The 21,723-nt window shown below is 37.1% G+C and overlaps 1 protein-coding gene across 1 annotated transcript in view; it reads left to right on the top strand.

Moving 5' to 3' along the window:
- LOC114145454 (zeta-sarcoglycan) overlaps positions 1-21,723 on the top strand; it is a 345,347-nt gene that overhangs the window by 240,790 nt on the left and 82,834 nt on the right. Inside the window, exon 4 of the mRNA XM_028019040.1 lies at positions 17,611-17,698. Coding sequence (XP_027874841.1) covers positions 17,611-17,698 — 88 coding nt within the window. The remainder of the gene's footprint in view (positions 1-17,610; positions 17,699-21,723) is intronic.

Here is a 21,723-nt window from a genome sequence, read left to right as displayed (position 1 = left end):
CTACTAAGACAGGATATGCAGCAAATAATTTAAGACTTCATCTGGTTTTTAAAAGTAAAATTATTACTGATAATATTGGTAGTTGTTTTATATTGTGCCTTTTTTTTTATCTTCAAAATGTTTCTATGTTCGTAAGCATTAATATGTCAACTCGGTGACCAATTATGTGAACTAATGAAATCACTTCTGAATGCTGAATGTTTTAAGTGGCTCAAATGGCTGTCTGTTCTACTCTTGGATTATTTTAGCTAACAATTGCTTGACCACTTGTGGGCAGTCATGGACTGAATTTAAAGCATTGAAGTCTCAGCCCGAAATGGTCAAACGTGTGGTTGAGTATAAGGATCTAAGTATGTGCTGGGAGGAGTAATTTACTCTATGCTAGTGACGCTACATTTTAAACCCTACTTATGGTTTATTGCAATTTTTTTAAATATAAAAAACTTTTTTTTTTAAAAATAAATAAATTACGCAAGTATTCACAAATGATTTCTTGGTTTTTCTATTTTTCTATTTTTAATAAACACTCAGAAAATGTTCCCACATTGTCATAATAGGCACATTTTGTATAGAATTATGAGAAAAAGTGATTCATTTAATGCCATTTGGAGTAAGGTGGTAACATAAAATAAGAAAGAAAATAAAAAGTGAAGTGCTGTGAATACTTTCCAGATGCGCTGTTCATATCCACCATATAAATTGTAAATGGACCGAACTTATGTAGCGCTACACTAGAGTCACATCTTAGACTTCAGGTTGAGTGCCTTGCCCAGGAGCACATCGACATGCGACAGGATAAAGCTGAAATCAGACCAACAACCTTCTGATCACTAGACGACTACTCTACACGCACGTCTCAAATATAACATCTATTAAATATGTACTTTAATAAATGCGACAGACCCACAAAAGGCACTAAATTTCTTCATGTTAATATGCAAGCGACACACTTTAAGACACACCAACAAGCTGAGAAACGGTTTGGCAGCAACTTGAACACATTGATAGATTTAACAAATCACTCGACGGCCATTGTTCGCTCATTTTTAAAGTACGGAGAACATTTACACACCAAAGTACACATTATATCTGTTCTGGTATTTTACCATTCACAGGTTGTTACCCAGGAAACGTCACAATCCAGCCTGTGAAATTAATTAAAGGTGGACATTTGAATTAATTAACTGGACAGCAGAGTGGCATTATGCTGCTCCGGCCTTATGACTTTAAGAATTCCCTCACACGTCCACATCCTCGTGAACTCTGGGGGGGATACACACTTACACCAACGAGACCCACACGCACACACAGATTAGACTTAATTACCAATGTGCAGATCATTGGGACAATGTGGATCAAGCTTAATTACATATTTCACAGCTCCAATGGGTGCATTACGTGTGTGAGTGTCTGTGCAAATGGTGGGAACAACTTCATGAAAATGCTGGCTCAGCTGGAATGACGTAGACGTCAACAAGATGAATGGGGGTTAGACAGCATCCCTGGGAAATGTTGGGAAAAATAGTTTTTGCTTGTGGCCTTAATTTGAGCTTTGTTCTGATTCTGGTATTCATACTCAAACCTACTTTTGTTGTTTTGCAGGGGGCGTCTTCTAAAATATGCAAAACTCTATTTTTCAAACGTACAAAATAAGGCGCCAAAAACAGTTTATGTATAACACAAATTGTTTGACTTATAAAAACTCTACAACTTTTATTTTTGTCAATATTCATGCATCATAAAATTGATGAATAAGTTTCTACGTCTTCATATATGTGCTTCAAAATGAGCTAACAAAGGTTCTTAAGGGTTGGGAAAAGAATTTGAGACTGTTTGGTGATCTTGAACATCAGAATTCAAGAAGTTCAAGCTCCCACATAAATCAAGTTCTCAAAGTATGACACAGGCCAAAAAATGTGACATCTCTGATCGGTCTGGGAATAATAAGAAGGATGGAAGTCTCATCACTCAGACTCTCTAGGAGAACTACTCATGCATATATATATATATATATATATATATATATATATATATATATACATACGTATGTGTGTGTGGTCTTGTTTTGATGCAGTATAAGGACCACCTAAAAGGGACCATCCCATAAGATGAAGAAGTGCTGTTTTTGGGTTAGGTTTAGGACTAACGTATGAGTTGAGTTTAGGATAGGGTTAAGCTGTAGAACTTAATAAAAAATAAATGGAAATGAATGCAAAGTTCCTGTGAAGATAAAAACACATACAGTACAGACCAAAAGTTTGGACACACCTTCTCATTGAATTCAATGAGAAAGTGTGTCCAAACTTTTGGTCTGTACTGTACATATGTGTGTGTCTATTTGATCACCACTTTCTAGAAAAATAACCAACCATCTATTGGTATAAAATGCAGTTTAGCTAATTAAGAAGAAAAAAATATCTTTTGTCTCTCGCTAGGAAATGGGAGACATTATTAAACCCTGCAAATGCATGAAAGCTGAGAAGTAGGTTTACTTTGACTGCCTTTATCAATTGTAAGAAAGAATTGTTCTTTTCCAAAAGCAACACAACTCTTTAAATTACTACTTTTTTTCTGGTGAACCAGATAAGTTGACCAGAAAAACTTTTAATTAGAGGAACTTTTAATCAGTAATCCTTATCCATGCTTCACAATGGGTATGACAGAACACCATTGTATCTGTAAAATTCTAAATGTATTGAATAGGGATGTTCTGATCAGGTTTTTTTGCTGCCGATTCTGATACCGATCACCAGTGAGGCCGATCTCTGCCGATCACCGTTCTTTGCCGATCCCCTGGATTGACTGTTTATTTTTTGTGTTAGTTATAAATGATCTGGCAAAATTAAAAAATGATCTGGTAATAAATTCACCTAATTAACGTGAACATGCAACATACTTGCAGGCACAATACAGCAGCTAATCAGTCAAAAGAACAACTGAAAAACCTGCAACCAATTAAACAACATTTAACAGTAAGATTCTCTGTACCCTAAATTATACATGAGTCAAATACGTCTCTCAACACTGACTATATTAAATAATGTCTAGTAAAAGAGGGAAACATTCATTCAAAATCAAATGCAGGTTGCATCAAAATAAACAATCCTAAGTTACTGAATCAAAACGTCTTAAGAGCACGGCTAGCTGATTAATGCTGGTTCTGGTTGCTTGTTTCTGACTGAGCGCATAAATTCTGCAGAACACAGGAGGAGGCAGAGGAGATCAATTATTTATTTATTTTTTTTTTCAGAAATTATCTCTCATGTTTGGACACAGCGAAAGTTTTAATATGTGAAATCTTTGTTGTTTACGTTACATGCTGCTGCTTTAAGCAGACGTTCCAGGTGGAGCAGAAACGGCGCTGTGAAATATTACTACCAGTAGCGAATAGCTGCGGTCCAACAGCGAGAGCAGAACCAACGTCTTTCACCGCTACCTCGAAAACTTTAATTATTTGTCGGTTTATTTGTTTAGCTTTCTGACCGTGATGCTAATCCAGGTGAGTGTTGGTAGTTGTGTCCTGCTTTACCTGCTATCTAGCCGCTCCGGATGTCCTGTAGTTCCTGCACTGAGCCTCGATGTAGCCAAACTCCGTCAAGTGTTTGTCTTTTAAATGCCATATTAGATTCATTGTTTTGATGCATTTTGACGTTGTAATTTTCTGCCTCCACACGCAAACGTCCCCATTCACTCTCAGAACGATAATATTTCACACAACAGGATTTGTTGCCGCGCGCTTGCTCAGTGAGAAGAAAAGAGGAGATCAGCAGGCTGCGAAGGGAGATAAATGTGATCGATTTTTGTGATCGGCAACAAGAGACAGTGATCACCGAACATACACTTTTTCACCGAAATCGGCCAATTATGATCGGTGCCTGATTGATCGACACACCTCTAGTATTGAAACATTCAGGTGGAAATAATTTAACTCATTTGCCTAAATCCCCTGTGACCAGTTCAATATCAAATTTCTACATTTATAAGGACCATTTTTGACATGTCTGTGTTGTTATGATTAATATGAAACCTGAAACATTCTATGAAATCTTGGGGTAAAAGGGAAAACTATAAAACCTTGGCTAGAAAGCTCTCTTTATGCAATTGAAGCCTGTACAGTGGAGACAGGGTCTGAAACTCATTGATATACCACTCCTTTATAGTTAGAAGACAGAAGAAAGGGCTTAACATCCCTAGACAATAGCAGAATACGCACACGAAGACGCAAAAATACATCATGGCAAAATAGGTTCAGAGAGTGAACATGATCCATACTTATGTACTCATAATCACTAATGTGCTAGATTCTTTAAAGAGCAACTATCACCTGCTTAGTTTCTTTGCCCTGTGTTACACTGTAAATGTCCTTGCTCAGATCTTGCAGATGTAGAACAGAGTGTAAATGTTTAAAACGAGTAATAGAGTAGAGGAAAGTCAGATTGAGAACCATGCACTGGATGAAGATCAAAGCAAGACACAGCAAGTGTGTAAATATGCGTGGACTTGTCAGTGTTTTTTTCTCTCTTTTCTTTTAAAGGACACTTAAAATAGAGATCAAGGAACAGCAACGATAGAAAAAAATATACAGAAAGATGAAAGGAATGTGACTTTGTACTTTATATTCAGAGAATGCAGTAACTCCTCCTGCACAGACCCATCTTTCTGAGCTATCTTCATTGCATCTGTGGACAATGTTCTCTTGAAGAACTTTTCTAACTCAGCTGGGGGAAGTTTAAACTTTAGGAATCTTTAAATAGTTTTCTGTTTGTCCTTTCTCTGCTTTAATCATTCATCTTTTTTTACAGCCTTTTATCCTCGTGCCATCATCGCAAAGTGATTCCATTCATCTCTTTGCTCAGCAACTCGCCCTGATTTATTAGTTGTTTTACTGTTCCTTCACTTTTAGCATTTTTCCCCTGCTATGTCTTTGGGAGTGTCATATCTTGGGTGAACTCTAATGCAGATAAATGACTTCTAAGAACAACCATAGGAATCTGGATAAGTTTGACTTTTTTTTTTTTACTTGGAATTTTCTTTTTTCTTTTTTTTTTTTTTACATCAAAATTCTTGGTTCACTGAATCGCAAGTAACCATTTCACTGGTACAGTAGCTGCCATTTTGGCTCATTTCACAATGAAATCCAAACAAGTGCTAGACATGTGTTTTTTTGGATGTTAATTTTCCTTTTTAAAATAGACCACAGCATTCACAGTAAATACAAAATAAATGTGTTATTAACCAAAATTTAGAAAACGGATTAAACTGAAAATTGTCAAAATGTGACTGTTGCCCAATATTCAGCAACCCACCTTCGTCCCAACACGTTATGAGATGGCAATGATTTAAGACCTACTAGCAGGCCAAATCCTAAGGAGCTTCTCAACTGTAGTCTTAAAAATATAGCTTTAATATCGAACTTTCTGAAAAGCAGAAATTCTAATCTGCGAGATTCCTGTGGGGCCAGATTTACCGCTGCTCTAAGATCAGAGTTGGATTGCCACGGCAGCTCAGAGACTCATTTCTTTACCTGCTCAATGGGATTTAGGAGGTCTGATCGGGAGGCAGGAGCCTGCCTAGATGTTTACATATGAGCTCTTTCCCAGAAAAGTCGCTAGTCCGTCACAGCGGTGACACTGAGACGTACAAGTCAGATAACGATACAATACACACAACCACAGTCACTGTCACTTTTTGCTGTCTTCCCATGTAAGCATCCATGTTGAATACTTACTTAGGTATCAACATGAGGAAATAAAAGGCGTTTTGTGGAACATCATTTGCTGTCATGTCTGAAATGCGTGTGTCCCTTGCATAATAGTGTGTGTGCATTGCGATCAAGCGTGTGGAATTAAAGCACTCTGCAGTATCGACTGAGTACACTACGTATGTTAGGATGTCACCCTCTCCTATTTTTGTATTTAAGGATCAACTAAAAATCTTATCAACCTGTTTATACTACAATGTCAAATCTGGAGTCTTGACATTCCAGAGGGTCGTTATGCTTTAGCATGATGTTTTCTATGCCTTTTGAAATGAAAGGCAGCGACACGGTAGTGTTACAGGAGAACTTTACGCTATGGCTGAATAAAATTCTGCATATTTTTATGTTACATTATATAGTTCTATACTAACTAACTGAAAAATCAGAAGTGGAAATGATGAATCATAGGCTCACCTGCAGTCATGGAGGTTTACGTTTGCACGTCACACAGAGGGAAACCACGCCAATGGGGTTGCTTTACCTGTAAAACATGCACATAGTTTTTGTAAGGTCACTACATATTTCAGTTTTTCTCCCTGAAATTATGATCATAATTTGCAGCTCTAGAAAGCATCTGAAAAGACTCGGGTTAGTCCCTGCGAAAATCCTACGTAGGCAACTTGCTTACCAAAATAGATTAGATGAAACTTTATTGTCCCCAAGGAACGATTTGCATTTCAGGCAGCAAGAATGATTGCAGATGAACATATTTAAACATTTACAGTAGTTGTAGTACAACACAACATCCATTTAACACAAGGTCCAATCATATGCTACCACAGTTTGCATGGGCTCATCTCAAATTATTAATGAACATTTTTACTGTTTAGTGTTACATTTAATTGCCCTGTTTCCATGAGCATAAGGCAGCGACATGTAATGGTGATGAAGAGGGTGATTTGGGTCAGCAAGGATAGCTTTTACCTTGCTTGTGACTCTGGTTGCGTAGATCTGGGTGAGCTCTACCAGGCTTATCCCCATCATTAGTAAGATTAACTTGTTCTTTTCTTTGCTGTATGTTTATTAAACTGTGCCAATGTTCAATTTGTTGAGCCTATTCTTATCTTACTCCTGTAATAGGTTACAGACCCCGTCTCTTTGCTCATTGTCGTGTAAATCACAGAAGTTACTATCTTTGTTTTTTCTGTTTGACTCTTTAATTTTTGTTTTTAGGCTTTTGTTCGAAACCTCTCATCACCTTGACATTAAATACTGTATTTCTTTCTACTCTCATAGCTGTTGGCTAGCTTTTTACTAAACCATTTTCCACAAATGGATCATTTTTTATCCTTATCTACCAAACTTTATACCAATTCCCTCCTGTTTTGTTCACTCTTAGCCATTATCTTTGTGAGCAAGTCTCGCGTGTCATTTTACGCTATGTTTTGCTATCAGAAGAATCCACCACATACCTCTCATGCCCTGGCCATGTGAATCACTCTCGGTAATTACAATGGAAGTTACTCAACTGGGGATTTCATTACATGGTTAAACATTCAAGAAAGGACCCAAAATAGGGAAATCCCTGTCATGGTAATGAGACACTAACAACCCAAAAAGATATGCGGAACTGCTAGAAAATGACACAAAGAGGCCTGGAGGAGCTTTGATTAAGGCCTCTGTTCGGGTATCGCATTCAGACGCTAAAGTTTCCTCGCTGCTGCAGATTAGACTAAAAGAAATAAAAAATGTTTTAATTCCTCAATTATGCTTGTTTAATCGTACATAAAATGTAATTAAAATGTCCAGATTAAACTAGATTAGTCATGTTGCCAATGGTGGTCCTTACATGAACAGCTCTCTGAGCGAGCCTGTACTTGTTCTGAATAATAATAAAAAAAACATGTCATGCTTCCATACAATCCCCCCAAAAAATACAAACATCGCAGATTTAAGTGTACAGTATGTGAAGGGAGCTAGATATGAGGGTGATGGTAATGAGGCCTTCCAACCTCAAACATTTGGATCTGATCACCACAGATATAGTAATAAACTCTACCATAAATTTAATTTACTGGGAGCACAAATTATAGCGGTTGTGTTGACGCATTCGCTCACCTGAGCCGAGGATCTCTACAGCTTGCTTTATATTTGTGAGACTCTTTGTTAATTCTCTTCTTTCCGGGCTTATCAGCTCAGGTAGCTCAGGGTTTGTTTTGGGATATTTGGTGTTGCCATATGCTTTCATTTTTCAGATGCTGGACTAACCCAGTGTTTCTCAATTCTGGACCTCGGGGACCACTGCCCCGTGTGTGTTATGCGTTTCCCTTCTGTGTCACACACCTGACTTGAAGTGGGTGATTGACAGACTTCTTGCAGGACTTGATGGCATGCAGAGGAGGTCATGCAGTCATTTGAATCAGGCGTCCTGGAAAAGAAACGCATCTAAAATATGCAGCGTGTATTTTAGTCCATGGAACACTGCACTAACCTGTCTTCCATGAAATGCTTAAAGTTTTGTTTATTGTTTTATAATCTAACCCCACTGTGATTTCTTTTCCACTAGATAAGTGGGGAAAAACTGGATAAATAAGAGAAGATTTAAAAACTCTGAAACATATCGAGTCTTTCTAAATATTCATTGTCTCTGTTACATAAAAACAATATGTAAGACAATATTTCCTTTGGGTCAAAATGCTGCTAAATGAAAAATCTAATGCCTTAAAGTTGCAGTAGGTAACTTACAAATTTTTATTTTATTTTTTACATATTTGTTAAAAGTGTCACCATGTTGTGACAGTATGGTATGAGACAGATAATATGAGAAAAGACTGAGCTCCTCCACTTCCTCCCTGAGCTACTATTCCAGCCTAAAACAACAAAAACAATCACAGCTGGGAGGAGGGTCTTAGCACCGTCAATCATCCTTGTGTGCATGATGGTAAATGTGCTAATGGCGCAGAGACAACCTACCATTACATCGTGATTGGTGGTCATGCTACCTAGCCTGAGGATTCAGGCCTCTGTTATGATGAACCTTTGGCATAGCAGAGCGCAAGCGGGAGGATGTTAGCAACACATACACAAGGTTGATTGACAGAGCTAAGGCCCTTCCCCTGGCTCTGATTGGTTGTTTCTAATGAAAGGGGGTAACGTAGGGCAAAGGCAGAGGAGCTCTGTTTTTCACATATTAGCTTCCATATTATACTGTCAAGACATAATTACAATTTCAACAAATATGTAAAAGATTTTGTATAAGTTACATAGTGTAGCTTTAACAACTTCACATTTTCTCCAAAGTTAGTAGTTTAAAGAATAACCTTAAGTCGATCAATAAACTTGAAAACAACATTCTTGTTGTTGAGTGGTCGACAGCTTTGTGATGTTACTCATTTCCACCTTTTACTTAATCTGATTTGTATACCTTGGATGAAATGGACTGCCCTTAGCTTATAGAGGTGACAAGGTAATGAAAAAGTCTGTATAGGAAAAGAAGAATAAAGCTTTACAGCAGCCACATGACGGGATGCCATTTCAGCTGTAAATGGAAACATTTTGAGCTTTGCAACAGAAATAAAAGGGGGGGGGGCCTAAAACATTTTGAATCCTGTTAAAAAAAACAAAAAAACCCTGAAATTTGTCATCAGAATGGAAGACATCAGAGTTTCACACCATCTTCCAACATCCATCAACAGCTTGGACACAGACGCCCTAAAACTTAAAAATATATATTCCAGAGGGCATGTTTATCTTTTCCCTGGTGTGACTGCGATTTGTTATGGATTCTAAAAATATTCTAAACAGAAATGTGTGATTTGTTAAAGTGTATAGGGATGGCATGGATAAGGTGTGTTCATGTACATTAATATGCATCATTAAATCTGTCTTAAAATATGTCTGAATTATGATTTATTTACCTTCGCTTTGAATGATTGTTGACAGTTAAGTGCTGACATTATATTTAACATTAGAAAATACACTGATTGATTAAAGACACTAAGATAAATCGAGAATTAAGCAGAAAAAAAACCCATTGAAAGCCCTTTAGGAAAAAAAAAATTCTTTCAAATTACAATTTAAAATTAACTGGGGCTAAAGCAAAATTCATACATCAAGATGTTAAATACATGAATAAATAAATAACCAACTTGCTGACCATAAGAATAAAAAATCGCGTTCCTGACGCATCGTTCATTATAACAACAAATGAACGATGCAGAGGGCCATTGTGGCAGCTTCTTTACATATATTTCTTCTTGTATGTCTTTGGTGTGTGTCTTTCTGCAAAACAAATCTTTGGCCTCGCCTCCATTTTTCTCATCCCGTCAGTTTTCCTTTTTCCCTCCTGAAGATTTATCCCCCCACAGCTGTGGAGATGGGAGTCCCCTGCTTACCTCCACTACTCATTTCCACCTCGACTCCGAGTCTCTACCAAGTGCTTTTTATTTCTGTGCATTGGTCATTCATTTCCCCAGTAAAATGGAACATTTCACTTGTACTTGATTTGTTTATTAGTTGCGACAGACTGGCGACCTGTCCAGGGTGAACCCCACCTCTCACCTGGAACGTTAGCTGGAGATAGGCACCAGCACCTCCCGACCCCATTAGGGACAAGGGTGTAAGAAAATGGATGGACGGATTGTTCATTAGTTTTAAAAGCATAACATTTGCCCCCATCCTGTTTTTTGCTGTGTATTTCTGATGTAGCGCATAGCTTGTTCTGCATCGTGCCTGAGCTCAGTGAAGTTGTTCTTTTGGACTGTTGAAAAATATCAGAATGTGTCACAGAAATATTTGTTTTTTTTAATTGTCGTTTAAGCAAGACTCTGAAAGCACAACTCCAGACTGCCAATAATAATTTGATAGGCATTGTGAAGAAACAATGGAGCTTAAGACTAACCTCAAGCAATATTTCTGAGCCCACCTATTTGATTAAAATCTATAAATATAGAATGTATCAACTGTAATGGTAATCTATAATTTTTTAGACCAAATGGCTATTTTGACAATTTTCCCTGCATGGTTATTACTGCAATAAAGAACACTTTTATTATTATTAATATTATTTTACTGTTATATGACATTTTTATATTACTGGAATTAACATATTCACTTTTATGTATGCAATTACATGTTACATTTCCTTTCCAAAAATGTTGTAAATATCTGCAAGCCAACAAATCCACAGAGTATCTGCTTGGCCACTATTTTTTTATTTTTTCCCAGCCTTTGGGATTTCAAGTGGCACTGCAGTAATTTCTGACAATGGCATTTAAAATTTTAGCAAATGAGAACCTAAGTCATGTTCCTTCCTACGTTGCCGTATTTTGTGTATTTATTGTGCATTTATTGCACACAGACAATTACATTACACAAAACTTCCCCAACCCCTATCCTGGCTGCCACCTTTAGATTTTAACGCTATCAGTCAATCTCAAAATTGTTTACAACAAAAAAATTATAAAGCACGCTAATGTCTTGTTAAATCGATGTTCAAGGCTCCGACTGCACATTAAGAAGCTTAAACATATTAAATCCAACTACCCAGAGACGGCACTCCTGGGCATGGCGGTTTATTTTATATGGCTGTAGGGACCGAAAACAACAAATTAGCCCCATACACTAACAAACACATCACTTATTTAACAGTCCTCGCTAATTAGCTGAATCAAAGTTTAAAGTGAAATAGAGGAGCCCCCGAGGTTCTTTATCACACACTGTTTGATTGGTATTCTGTTCGAACTTGCACAGTAGTTGACAGGACCAATAAACTGAAACAAGTCTTTTTCAACCCCTTCACTTAATGAATCATTCATTTCTCATCCATTTGACCTAATTTAAAGTAAATAAAGAAATAAAAAAAAACATAAGAGAGGGACCAGACATTCAGATGAACACGTAGGTATTCACTGCTCACCTATTTGTAAACCTAGATTTCATTTTATTTTAAAGCATTTCTTCTTATGCTCGTCCTACATTTAAATTTTTATTAAATTAAACTTACGGCTTTAAAAAAAATAGCAAATCATAACATATTAATTGGGGCCAGGTAAAGGTAAGATCATTTTATTTATATAGCACATTTTCAGCAACACTGCAATTCAAAGTGGTTTACATGAGTTGGAGGAAATACAAAAAAAGCAAATTAAGAGAAAAATAAAAATGTAAGGAGCTTGCTAAAGGGTAAAAGTATAAAACATATCTAGTGGTTCCCCATGTTTAGGAAGAATAAGAATTTATTAACTAGTCTGGGGTTTTCTGGATGCTTGATCTGATAAAACTAGATGTTTCTCCATGTTTGGTAAGATTAGTGAGGCATAAAACTAAAACTTGTTCCATGTTCAATACCATAAAATAGATGGTAAAGAAAATAAATTCAATTAAAGTGACAGAGGAAAGTGATCAAACCCTCATGCTCTGGCAAAAAAAACCCCACTTGAAATAAAAAAATACCGACATTACGTGTGAGCGTCAAGTCTAGACAAAAAAAATAATTTAAAAAAGAAAACTGTTGGCGTGGCGGGCGTCACGCACGAAAAGGTAGAGCTCAGGTCTGTTTTTAGGGCCCATCTGCACGTCTGTCTGGAGGCTCTGATGATGAGCCATCAGTCCAGCTCATTATTACCTGACTAATTACAGCAGCTACCTCAGGCTGGCAGCCCTGTGCCTGTATTCATAATCAAAGTGAAATTAAACTATTAACTGAATTAATGGTGCACTGGTGCATGTTGTGTCAGCATACAAGAGACAGCATGATGTGAGTGTTTACGTGTGTGTGTTTGCGTGTGTGTGTGGGTGTGTGTGTGCGTGTGCGTGGTCTTGTATTTGATAAAGTGTAAGGACCATTTTCGTAACACATGCTATGTAGAGGGGACCGACTGCTCCTTATGGGGCCCATGAGAGGAGGTGCTGCTTTTGGGGTTATGGGTTAGGCTTTGGACTAGGTTTTGAATTGTGTTGTTTGTTAGGTTAGGTATAGGGTTAGGCATGAACTAGTAATGGTTAGGTGTAGGGTCAGGTTAAAGCTTTAGAAAGTAATGAAAGTCTATGTAAATTCCTTGTGACAATAAAAAGGCACACTATGCATAGTTTGCTTTTTTTGTTCTTTTATTAGTTCATATATTGAATCAAAATGGTTTATTTATGGATAGAAATAGAAAATTAAACCAATAGGAACAATTGTGTTTGGAGTATATCTCTGTATTATTTGCAGAATGTTTACATTTTTATCATTGTGCAACAAAAAATGAGGCAAAAATTTTAATGCAGACAGTAACTATAGTACAATAGTTACTATCCAATGTAAGGCACAGATGTTCACCAGTACTTTAATAATTCTGTCTCTCAAAACAATTTTACAATAATTCCCAATTAAGATATTCTAATCAGATTCTGTTTCCCACGGTTGAAACATTGTGCTGAAATGACTAAATTAGTAACGGTTACTATTTCATAACAGCTGCCCACAAATATAATATTAAAGGATTTGTTGAACGTTGAATAACTTAAAATTAATTGGGTTTTTGACAAACGTAAGCCTCATCAAGCCACATCAATTTCCGTTTGATTGTTTTCGGACCCCGGCTCCGTTTGCGCAACACTTCAAACCGGTCCGTTTCTTTGTACGCTCAGATAAGGACCGGAGCAGCAAAGCAGTCATTCTGCTGCGATCGCTCTCGAGCTACCGCGGCGCAGCCAGTGTCGTGCCAGTTTACGCTTAACAAGAAATTGCTCTAAATGAATTTCACCCTCGTTAATTCCTTCTTGATTTCATTTCTCACAAACATCGTTTTATTGCGGCGGAATTCCCAGCGCAGCTGCTGTCACTCACATGCTTTAATGATTTTACCAGAAAGCACGAGGGAAGTTTTGACTGAAAAGTGGTCCATGTGGAACACTTTATGCACATTAATTACACACGGACTGATGTTCTCAAGCCTTTATCTCTGACAACATGATAGAAATTTAGCTTCCAGCTAATGGGGGGGGGTGGAGATTACATCTACATGGAGACTTTATTGAAGTATGTTGGATATCGACTTAAAGATTGACATTTTCAAAAGATGCTTTTAATCTGACAAACAGGCCTCATTGGAAAGCATATTCTAACTGTATGCTTAATAGTCACGGTCACTTTTGAAGCTCTATAAGTTTGGTGTTCCTGTTTAATTAAACCATGATTGTTTCAGCACATCAGCCAACAAAATCTTCAGTATTGTAAATCAAAGGCTTTAGCGCTGTTATTTTGGCTTCTTTCCTGTACAAGGGAAAATGAGAGGGGGCAGATTGCATGAGGCTCCTACTTCAGTTATTTTGTCTTATGTATTTTCCACCCAGTAACAACACAATTAGTATAACAAGAAATTTTTCCCACATAAGTGAAATAATCAGTCACTGAAACAAGTTCTTTGTCATCAACATAAAGGATTTATTCACTTAAACTCCTATATCGTTCTGAAAAGTTACTTGTAAGTTGGTTTTGTTTGTTACTAAGATAACTGGACTAGAAACTAGATGAAAAAACACTTACGGTTTTGTGTTTTTGCAGTGTAAAACATCTATACAGTTTTATCATCCAATGAAAATTATTTGTATTCGGTAGATTTTTTAAAAATCTCCTACAAACTGTACAATCTATGTAACTTTTTTTAGTTGGCAACTCCAACCCATATGCTAGTTATCACTCAATAAAGCATAATTTGTCACCCACATGTTACACATTTGACACATGTCAAATTTGTGCTGGACACATTTGATCAGATGTGGTCAGATGTGTCCACATTGGGTTGTGCTGGACAAGCGATTGGGTTCAGGTCTGTTCGTGCACACAGACCATTGAGCAGGAATCGAGGTGTTATCCTTTGCATTGTGGAGTCAATTTTAACAAACTGGAAAGACGACACACCACTACTGGAAAGATGGAGTTTAATAAAGACAATGGAGGTTTTACACTCTTTTTTTCATTTTTGTCAAGTGTGTGTGTACAAACGCATGGGCAGGACTTCTTTCACACCTTTAGATTTTTAGTGGTTGATGTTTATTTGCATTCAATACAAAATAGTTACACATACTCACGGTTTCTCTACACATCTTGTGTTTTTGTTGTATTTGTTTTTATGTCTCGTACTCGCATGTGCCCCCAACATACCTGCCCAGCAGTTCATTTTTGACACTTGTTGCAGAAGTTCCCCCACCACGACGCTCCAAAATAGAGTCCAGACGGGTTTGACATCTAAAACAGAAAGCATAAGCAGGCTGCAAAATAATAAATATTCATCCGTGGCAAAACAGCACCACTAAGTATGAAAAAAGGGAAAGTGAAGAGGATGGAAAAGGCAAGGGAAAATAAGGATTTCTCAATTTCAACGGATCAACGAGTTTTCAAATTGAACACTCTTCTCGTTTAAAATTCAGACGGGAATCCGGCGAGATGTTAGTAGGGGGAAATCAAGAGGGAAATTGGGTCACCTGTGAGCTGCTCATTTTATGCAGTCAAAACAAATAAGTAATTTAAAAAGGGAAAATGAGGAGGGGAGAGAATTATAATAATAATAAAAAAAGAAAATTATGTCAGACACAATGAAACGGGAGAAGACAAAACAAAAGTCTTCAAGTAGATGGATCCACCGAGTAGGGTCAGTGAACCCGCACAACTTTTGTACTGTAGTTCATGAAAATAAAACGGGCTCAATCAGTGTGAAGAAGAGTGGAGGTTAAAGTCTTGGCTGCAGTTATCTCATTTAGGTTTAAAGCTATTGTTTTTTTTTACTGTGGACACACACTTTTTTTTTTAAACAAGCAAACACTCCCAGATAGAATCCTGTTTTGAATAGACAATGCAGACTGGTTGCCAAGTTTGTAAGGTTTGCAGAACAGAGGGAATCAGGTGTGAACGGGGGGCAATGGCTACAATTTCAAACGCCGTTTGTTTTGCAAACTAATTAGATATCGACTGAATTGATTGCAGTATCCAAAGAGAAGAAGAAATGGAGGAAATGCTTAACTATAGGAGAAAGTTTGCTTCCCCTTGGCTCAATTTAATGCCAAGCCTCATCTTCAGATGGTAACGGTAAAATGTTTTTATACAGTATATTTTAAACAAATGTTCACAGAAATCTAATTTCATGGTTTTTTTTATCTAACCAGGTCTGAATTTCAAGTTATTTTTGCCCCCATCTGGGCAAAATATTTTGGATTTTTTTTCTTATTATTTATTATTACAAATTATTTGCATTATTTGTTAGGGGATTTGGGTTAGAAATGGATTCATACAAAAGCCAAGGTTACATAAAGCTTGGAATAGGCGACTCTTTTCAACTTTCAGCCAGCAGCAGCAGTGATAGGCTTTTTAAAAAGAAATTTCAAGGTAATTTATTTTGTACACAAATAAAGACCTTACAGAACATTGAATCCTTTGCCTTGGTAAAGTTCGGTCAATCGTTTGATCTTCCAATCTGCAACACAAACACAATTCAGCCTGATTTTTTTTATGAGTAGCCCAAAAATTCTCAGTAAAGATGAACTTTCTGTCAAAGGTTCTCTCTTGGAATCGAATGAAATAGCAATGTAATAATTTGATAAAGATTTTCAGGTACCTCTTAGCACTATTTACCAATGGTCATCAATCATTTGTAAATGATTCCACAAGTAATTTAAGGAATTACTTAAGCACCCAGTTGAAATAAAATGACACCAATCCAGATTCCCATTGAATATGTGGATGTCTTATCCATATTAAAAATGCAAATTTTAAATGGATTTTTTAGAGAGCAACTATCGAAAAGTCATTTCTTTTTAGTGATCCTCAAATCTTGCAGTTGGAGGCCACTGACCTTCAAGTAAAGACGGTGACTCGAGTTTGAAACAAAATGACTTCAGACCAGAGTAAGACTTGTAAGACTTAAAACTTGACTTGGACTTCTGGTCTGAGACTTGAGTGTTTGTAATAGTTTATATCTCATGTAATGAAGAGTGAAAGGAACCCATCAAGTGAGCAGAAAAAATGTGCTTGATAATTAGTCACGTTTATGGAGAGTTGATCGCTCATAGCGTTTTGTGCTTCCTTTTGGAAAACATTGACAGAGGTTTTTGTTTCCCCTCAAAATGTATGTCTTTGGCAATTTCTCTCTCTACATGTGGAATTAAGTGTTTAAAAATTCAAACATTACTGTACATGCAAATTAATAAGTTTAAACACAGTTATTAAATGTTCATGTGATAATTTAGGCCTAAGAACAAAGTATACAGGTTTGGAATCCTTTCGTATAATTTCATAGAGTTAGAGGAGTGCTAGTTGTAGTGGATTTGATGAAAAAACATTTATTTCAGGTGGTAAATTCGAGTCTCTACTCGGATTTAGGGGATGAAACTGACTTGGACTCAGTGACTTGAGACTTGAGTTGTGAAAAATTAGTTTTGAACTTGTCTACAAGTTTTAGGTTGTCCTTCTCTGACATATGAATAATGGTTAAATTACTTTCATTACAAAGTCAGAAATGTCCATTGGTCCCTTTAAAAAAATATTAGGACGATTGAAGGTTTGAAGCATCTAAAATATGCTGTACAGTAAAATCCATGTACCAAAGCTAGGCCAACATTCCTTAAATATGTTTAAATAAGGAGAAAGTAATTATCCCTAGTACAGAATCCTGTGGAACCCCCAAACTGACTCCTTATTTACTTGCTATTACAAGTTGCAATACATACAAAATGGGATATCACTACATGTTAAACTGTGAAACATGTCCAATGAGAAGCTTTTAGCAGCTATTTATGTGTGCCATGCAGACGTCATGTTTCATTGTGCTTAATTAACTTTTCACCTACATTTTAATAAAAGCAGTACTTCCCCGTTTCAGTAAAAGCAGTAAATATTTAATGTTCCTCTCTCCTCTCTCTTCTGCCCTCTACAGGACAGTCCGCTGATTCTCCAGTCAGACAGAAATGTGACGGTCAATGCTAGAAATGATCAGGGACAACTGACTGGTCAGCTCACCGTGGGTAAGACACACTCGTCACACACAGACACTTCACACATGCTATTTTCCCTTTAAATAAGGTTCAGCCCGCCTGTTTTTTTTGTTGTTGTTTAAACATAAAAATTTAAAGTATTCTTCTAGTTGAAACCTAAATGCTTTCCCCTCCATTTTGATTACCATAGTGAAGCTATCTATTTTCATTAACTATCCAGCTCCCTTTTTTTTCTTTATATAAAATCATGTTTTCAAGGCAAGCTTCACTAGTTTATGATACATCACACTTATTTTAGTGACCTTACTACATCTTTTTAATGTATCATATATTTTCACATTTGTTATCATATAGTTATGTGAAAATGTGTAGCTGTTGCACATTTTTGCATCAAAAATGCAAACTTGTATTGATGTAAGTATCTTTAGCTGTGTAAATTTTCCTTATCTGCATTTTCTGAACAAAAAGAAGTAAATCCAAGTATTTTTGAGCTTTAGATGTGACAAGAGGGCTAATGTGAATTGTGTAAAAAAAAAAAAATTAGTAAATCCTGATCAATGACTGTTTTGCAATACATCAGTGAACCTCTAGCACGGATTGCCATTTCTAGAAACAACACATGTATATTTAGCGCTCTTGGACATAATGTTCTCTGCTTCACTTCCATTTTTTAGATTTAAGGTTCAGATGTGACTTGCTGCACATTTTCAAAACCTGACTCACTGAACACGTTGGGGAAATCATTATAAACAAATTAATCATGTCAAAAATGCCCTCGACCAAATTGGTTGTTTTGTTTGTTGTTTTTGTTAGTTTTTTTCATGTCTTTGCTCAAACCAGACTGTAGCTGTTGGCCACACATAAACATAAAATCTCACAGAAATGGATAGCTACAATAACAGTCTGACAGCCAAATGACATGAATGGTGTTTTCTGTTTCCGGAACTGAAATTTTCATTTTGATGAAAGCATGAAAAACCATGAATAGCCGCTATATTACCATTGGCAGGCCAGACGTTGTATATATTATTTCTCTCTCTGAAGTTTTGAAATCTCTTATAGCTCACTTTTCACTGCTAAACTCGCTAAAGCCTCTTCCCTCAGTAAGAAAAGTATTCCAGCTCTTATGTACGCCTTAAGCATTATGTGCTTCCTCTGCAGACACTAGAGCTAGTCTGTTTTTCAAGTATTGGGCCTGGCAGTCGGCTTCAGTCGACCATGTTTCACTAGTTGTGGCTTATTGAGATTCTTTTTTAACTGTAACAGAATAGATTTGAATTCATATTTGCAAGGAAGCAAAACTTATGCACTCGCATAACCGCACTTAAGCCTACATTTCAGTCAAAACCGTGCATGCAAGTAACTGTTTCATCAATAGCGAGCTGCAATATGCAAACATCGTCAAACCTAAGCGCTGTGGAAAATTTCAGTAACTGACTGACTATATAAAATAGGACAAGATGAATCCTCTTGTGGAGTTTCATCTTTCAGGCACCAGAAATCCCCTTGGCTTCTTGATCTCATTCCCGCTGCACCCCGCTCCCCATCTTCCCCTGTTGCTCTTGTGCTGACTCAGCACCAGAATTAAAATGAACACAAACGCACTGAAAGACAGGAGCAACCGCACATGTTCTCCATTCGCCATCGACGCTCTCAAAGGGAGGTTCAAAAAAATCCTCAAAGAAAGATGGTGATTTCTCCTCCCCGGAAAACCTCACGCACTCGGGGGAGGGAGAAGCTCCACCTTATTAGCATTCATGACTTGAAACCCACCAGAGGACCAACTTTTTTTTAGCCTGTACAAGAGATACAGGACCATTTCAATTAGCAGCACGGGTAGATGAAATGCCCGCAAGTGCTTGCTTTTGTACATTCGCGGTGAATACCAAAGCAGAGGAGGCCCGGTGTGACTGCTGCCCAATTCCCTCACCAGTCTTTTTTCTTAAAAAAAAGAAAAGAAAATGGCCAAACAGGGACATCCAGCTTACATAGCAATAATTTATTAGAATACTGAATGCGTTATCTCTAATTTCACTAATACAGTTTCTCTCCTGATTCAGTCATATTTTATATCTAAATCATAACCTACAACCTAAGAATACCCAGATTAGGATTTTGTTCCCAAATACCAATCTGAGTCTTTTACTACTCTTAAAGATACAGTATGTTACTTTTTAATTTAATAATTATTAGTAGTTTATTTTTTGAACAGATTTTTAAAGATCTGTCCATATGTTCTGACAGCATAATTTGAAACAGAAACAACCAATGAGAGCAATGAGGACAGTCTTGGCGCTCTCAGTCATGCCTGTGTACACGTTGCTCATACCCTACCCCTTGCTCTCTACTAGGTTAGTTTGCCACATCAAAGCCTGACATAAACTAAGATAAATAGTTTTTTCTGTAAAGGTAAGTTGTTTCCTTGCCATTAGCACATTGAGGAGCGCATACACAAGCACGATTGACAGCTCTTCCTCCTGGTTGTGATTGGTGAAGGAGATAAAATAGCTTGTTTTGTTCTTTTTTCCCAGATCATATGTCTCATGTTATACTGTCATGACATGGTCAGAGTTTTTCTTAATGAAAATGTCACGATCAGACAGCATGGAAGTAGGGAGTTGTCCCGTCAGACCGTCAGTTCCCGAAACCACGCAAAAAAGGAAAAATTGTAAAGGCGCACATGATGTCAGAGTAAAAAAACAAATGATCCCACAAGAGCGTTGAGCTAAAATAATTTTGTTCAGTCTATTGTAGTTCACATGCTGCAAAATAAAAACGGAGGTTCAAACCAGCAACCCATCAGTTACAGGACAAACTCCTTCCTCATGAGCCACCATCGCCCCTACTTAACTTGCATAACGTTATGCAAAATTCAATATAACACTGATTACATTTTCTTCTAAGGATGAAAAATATACTACAACATTTATTGTCCAAGCCAATTTCCTCCAAAGTTCAAAAACCTTTCTCCAAATGTTAAGCTAGATTGTCATTAAACAAATTTGAGCGAAACAAAAAAGAGAGCGTGATGCAACTAATAGGGACTGGACAAAACAACAAGCAACATTTGCGTACCACCATGTTTACTAAGGTGGATGATGATGAAACGAACGCAGCTGTGGATATTAGATATGGAGTGAAAATAGTGTCAAAAAGATTTGTGTGTGCGTAAAAAGATTTGTGCGTGCGTAACAGGATTTGTGCGTGTGTAAAAAGATGTGTGCGTGCGTAAAAAGATTTGTGCGTGCGTAAAATTATCTGCCAGATAATTAATAAAATATAATTATAATAAATTATAATAAAAGACGTCACCTAAGCCTACATTATTGTCGGCATCATAAAAATAGCTGAGCATGGTGATAAACGTAGACATAGCTGTAATGGGCCAGGAAGATACTGTTTTAAACTGGACCGATGCTAATCGAGGACTAATAGTAGCTTAGTTAACGTAGACATGAGCTATTGCTATAGAAGGGCGAGAACTTTGGGTCGAACTACTTGAAACGTAAAACGTAATCTGAAATAATCTAAAAAATACACATTACAACGGTCAGTAAAACGGGCAAATTTTAACATCCACTTACTTCGGACGGTAGACCACGAACATGATCACTCGGCTGACCCGCCATTCTCTTGTTTCTTCTCTCAGTTTGAATGAAGGCTTTTCCCAGTCAGAGCGGAATAAACTTCCACCACCTAGTGGTCGAATATTTTACCCAAGTAATTACAGTTGAATAGGTCCCAAATGCGGATTCATATATAAACAATCTTATAGTATTAAAAAGTAGACGTGGGTGTAATGACCTATGTATTTTTCTCTCACAAAAATATGTCTAAGCCACGAGACAAGTAAAGAGAGAAATACGTATTGAACTGTGGAAAAAAGAAACAGTTCCGAAGAAAACTCAGATGTCCCAGCTTTTACTAGCATGTAAACGCACCATCTACACACAAATCTTGGAGCTTCCACCGAGGCGTGAAATGAGTCTCAAAAATAGTTGTGCACTCGTAACCGGATTTGTGTGTAACTGCAGTTTTGTGTGTGCGTACCAGGT

The sequence above is a fragment of the Xiphophorus couchianus genome, chromosome 5, assembly GCF_001444195.1.
Source record: "Xiphophorus couchianus chromosome 5, X_couchianus-1.0, whole genome shotgun sequence".
Classification (NCBI taxonomy): Eukaryota; Metazoa; Chordata; class Actinopteri; order Cyprinodontiformes; family Poeciliidae; genus Xiphophorus; species Xiphophorus couchianus.
The sequence above is the reverse complement of the archived record's forward strand: the minus strand, read 5'-3'. Positions and strand labels throughout refer to the sequence as shown.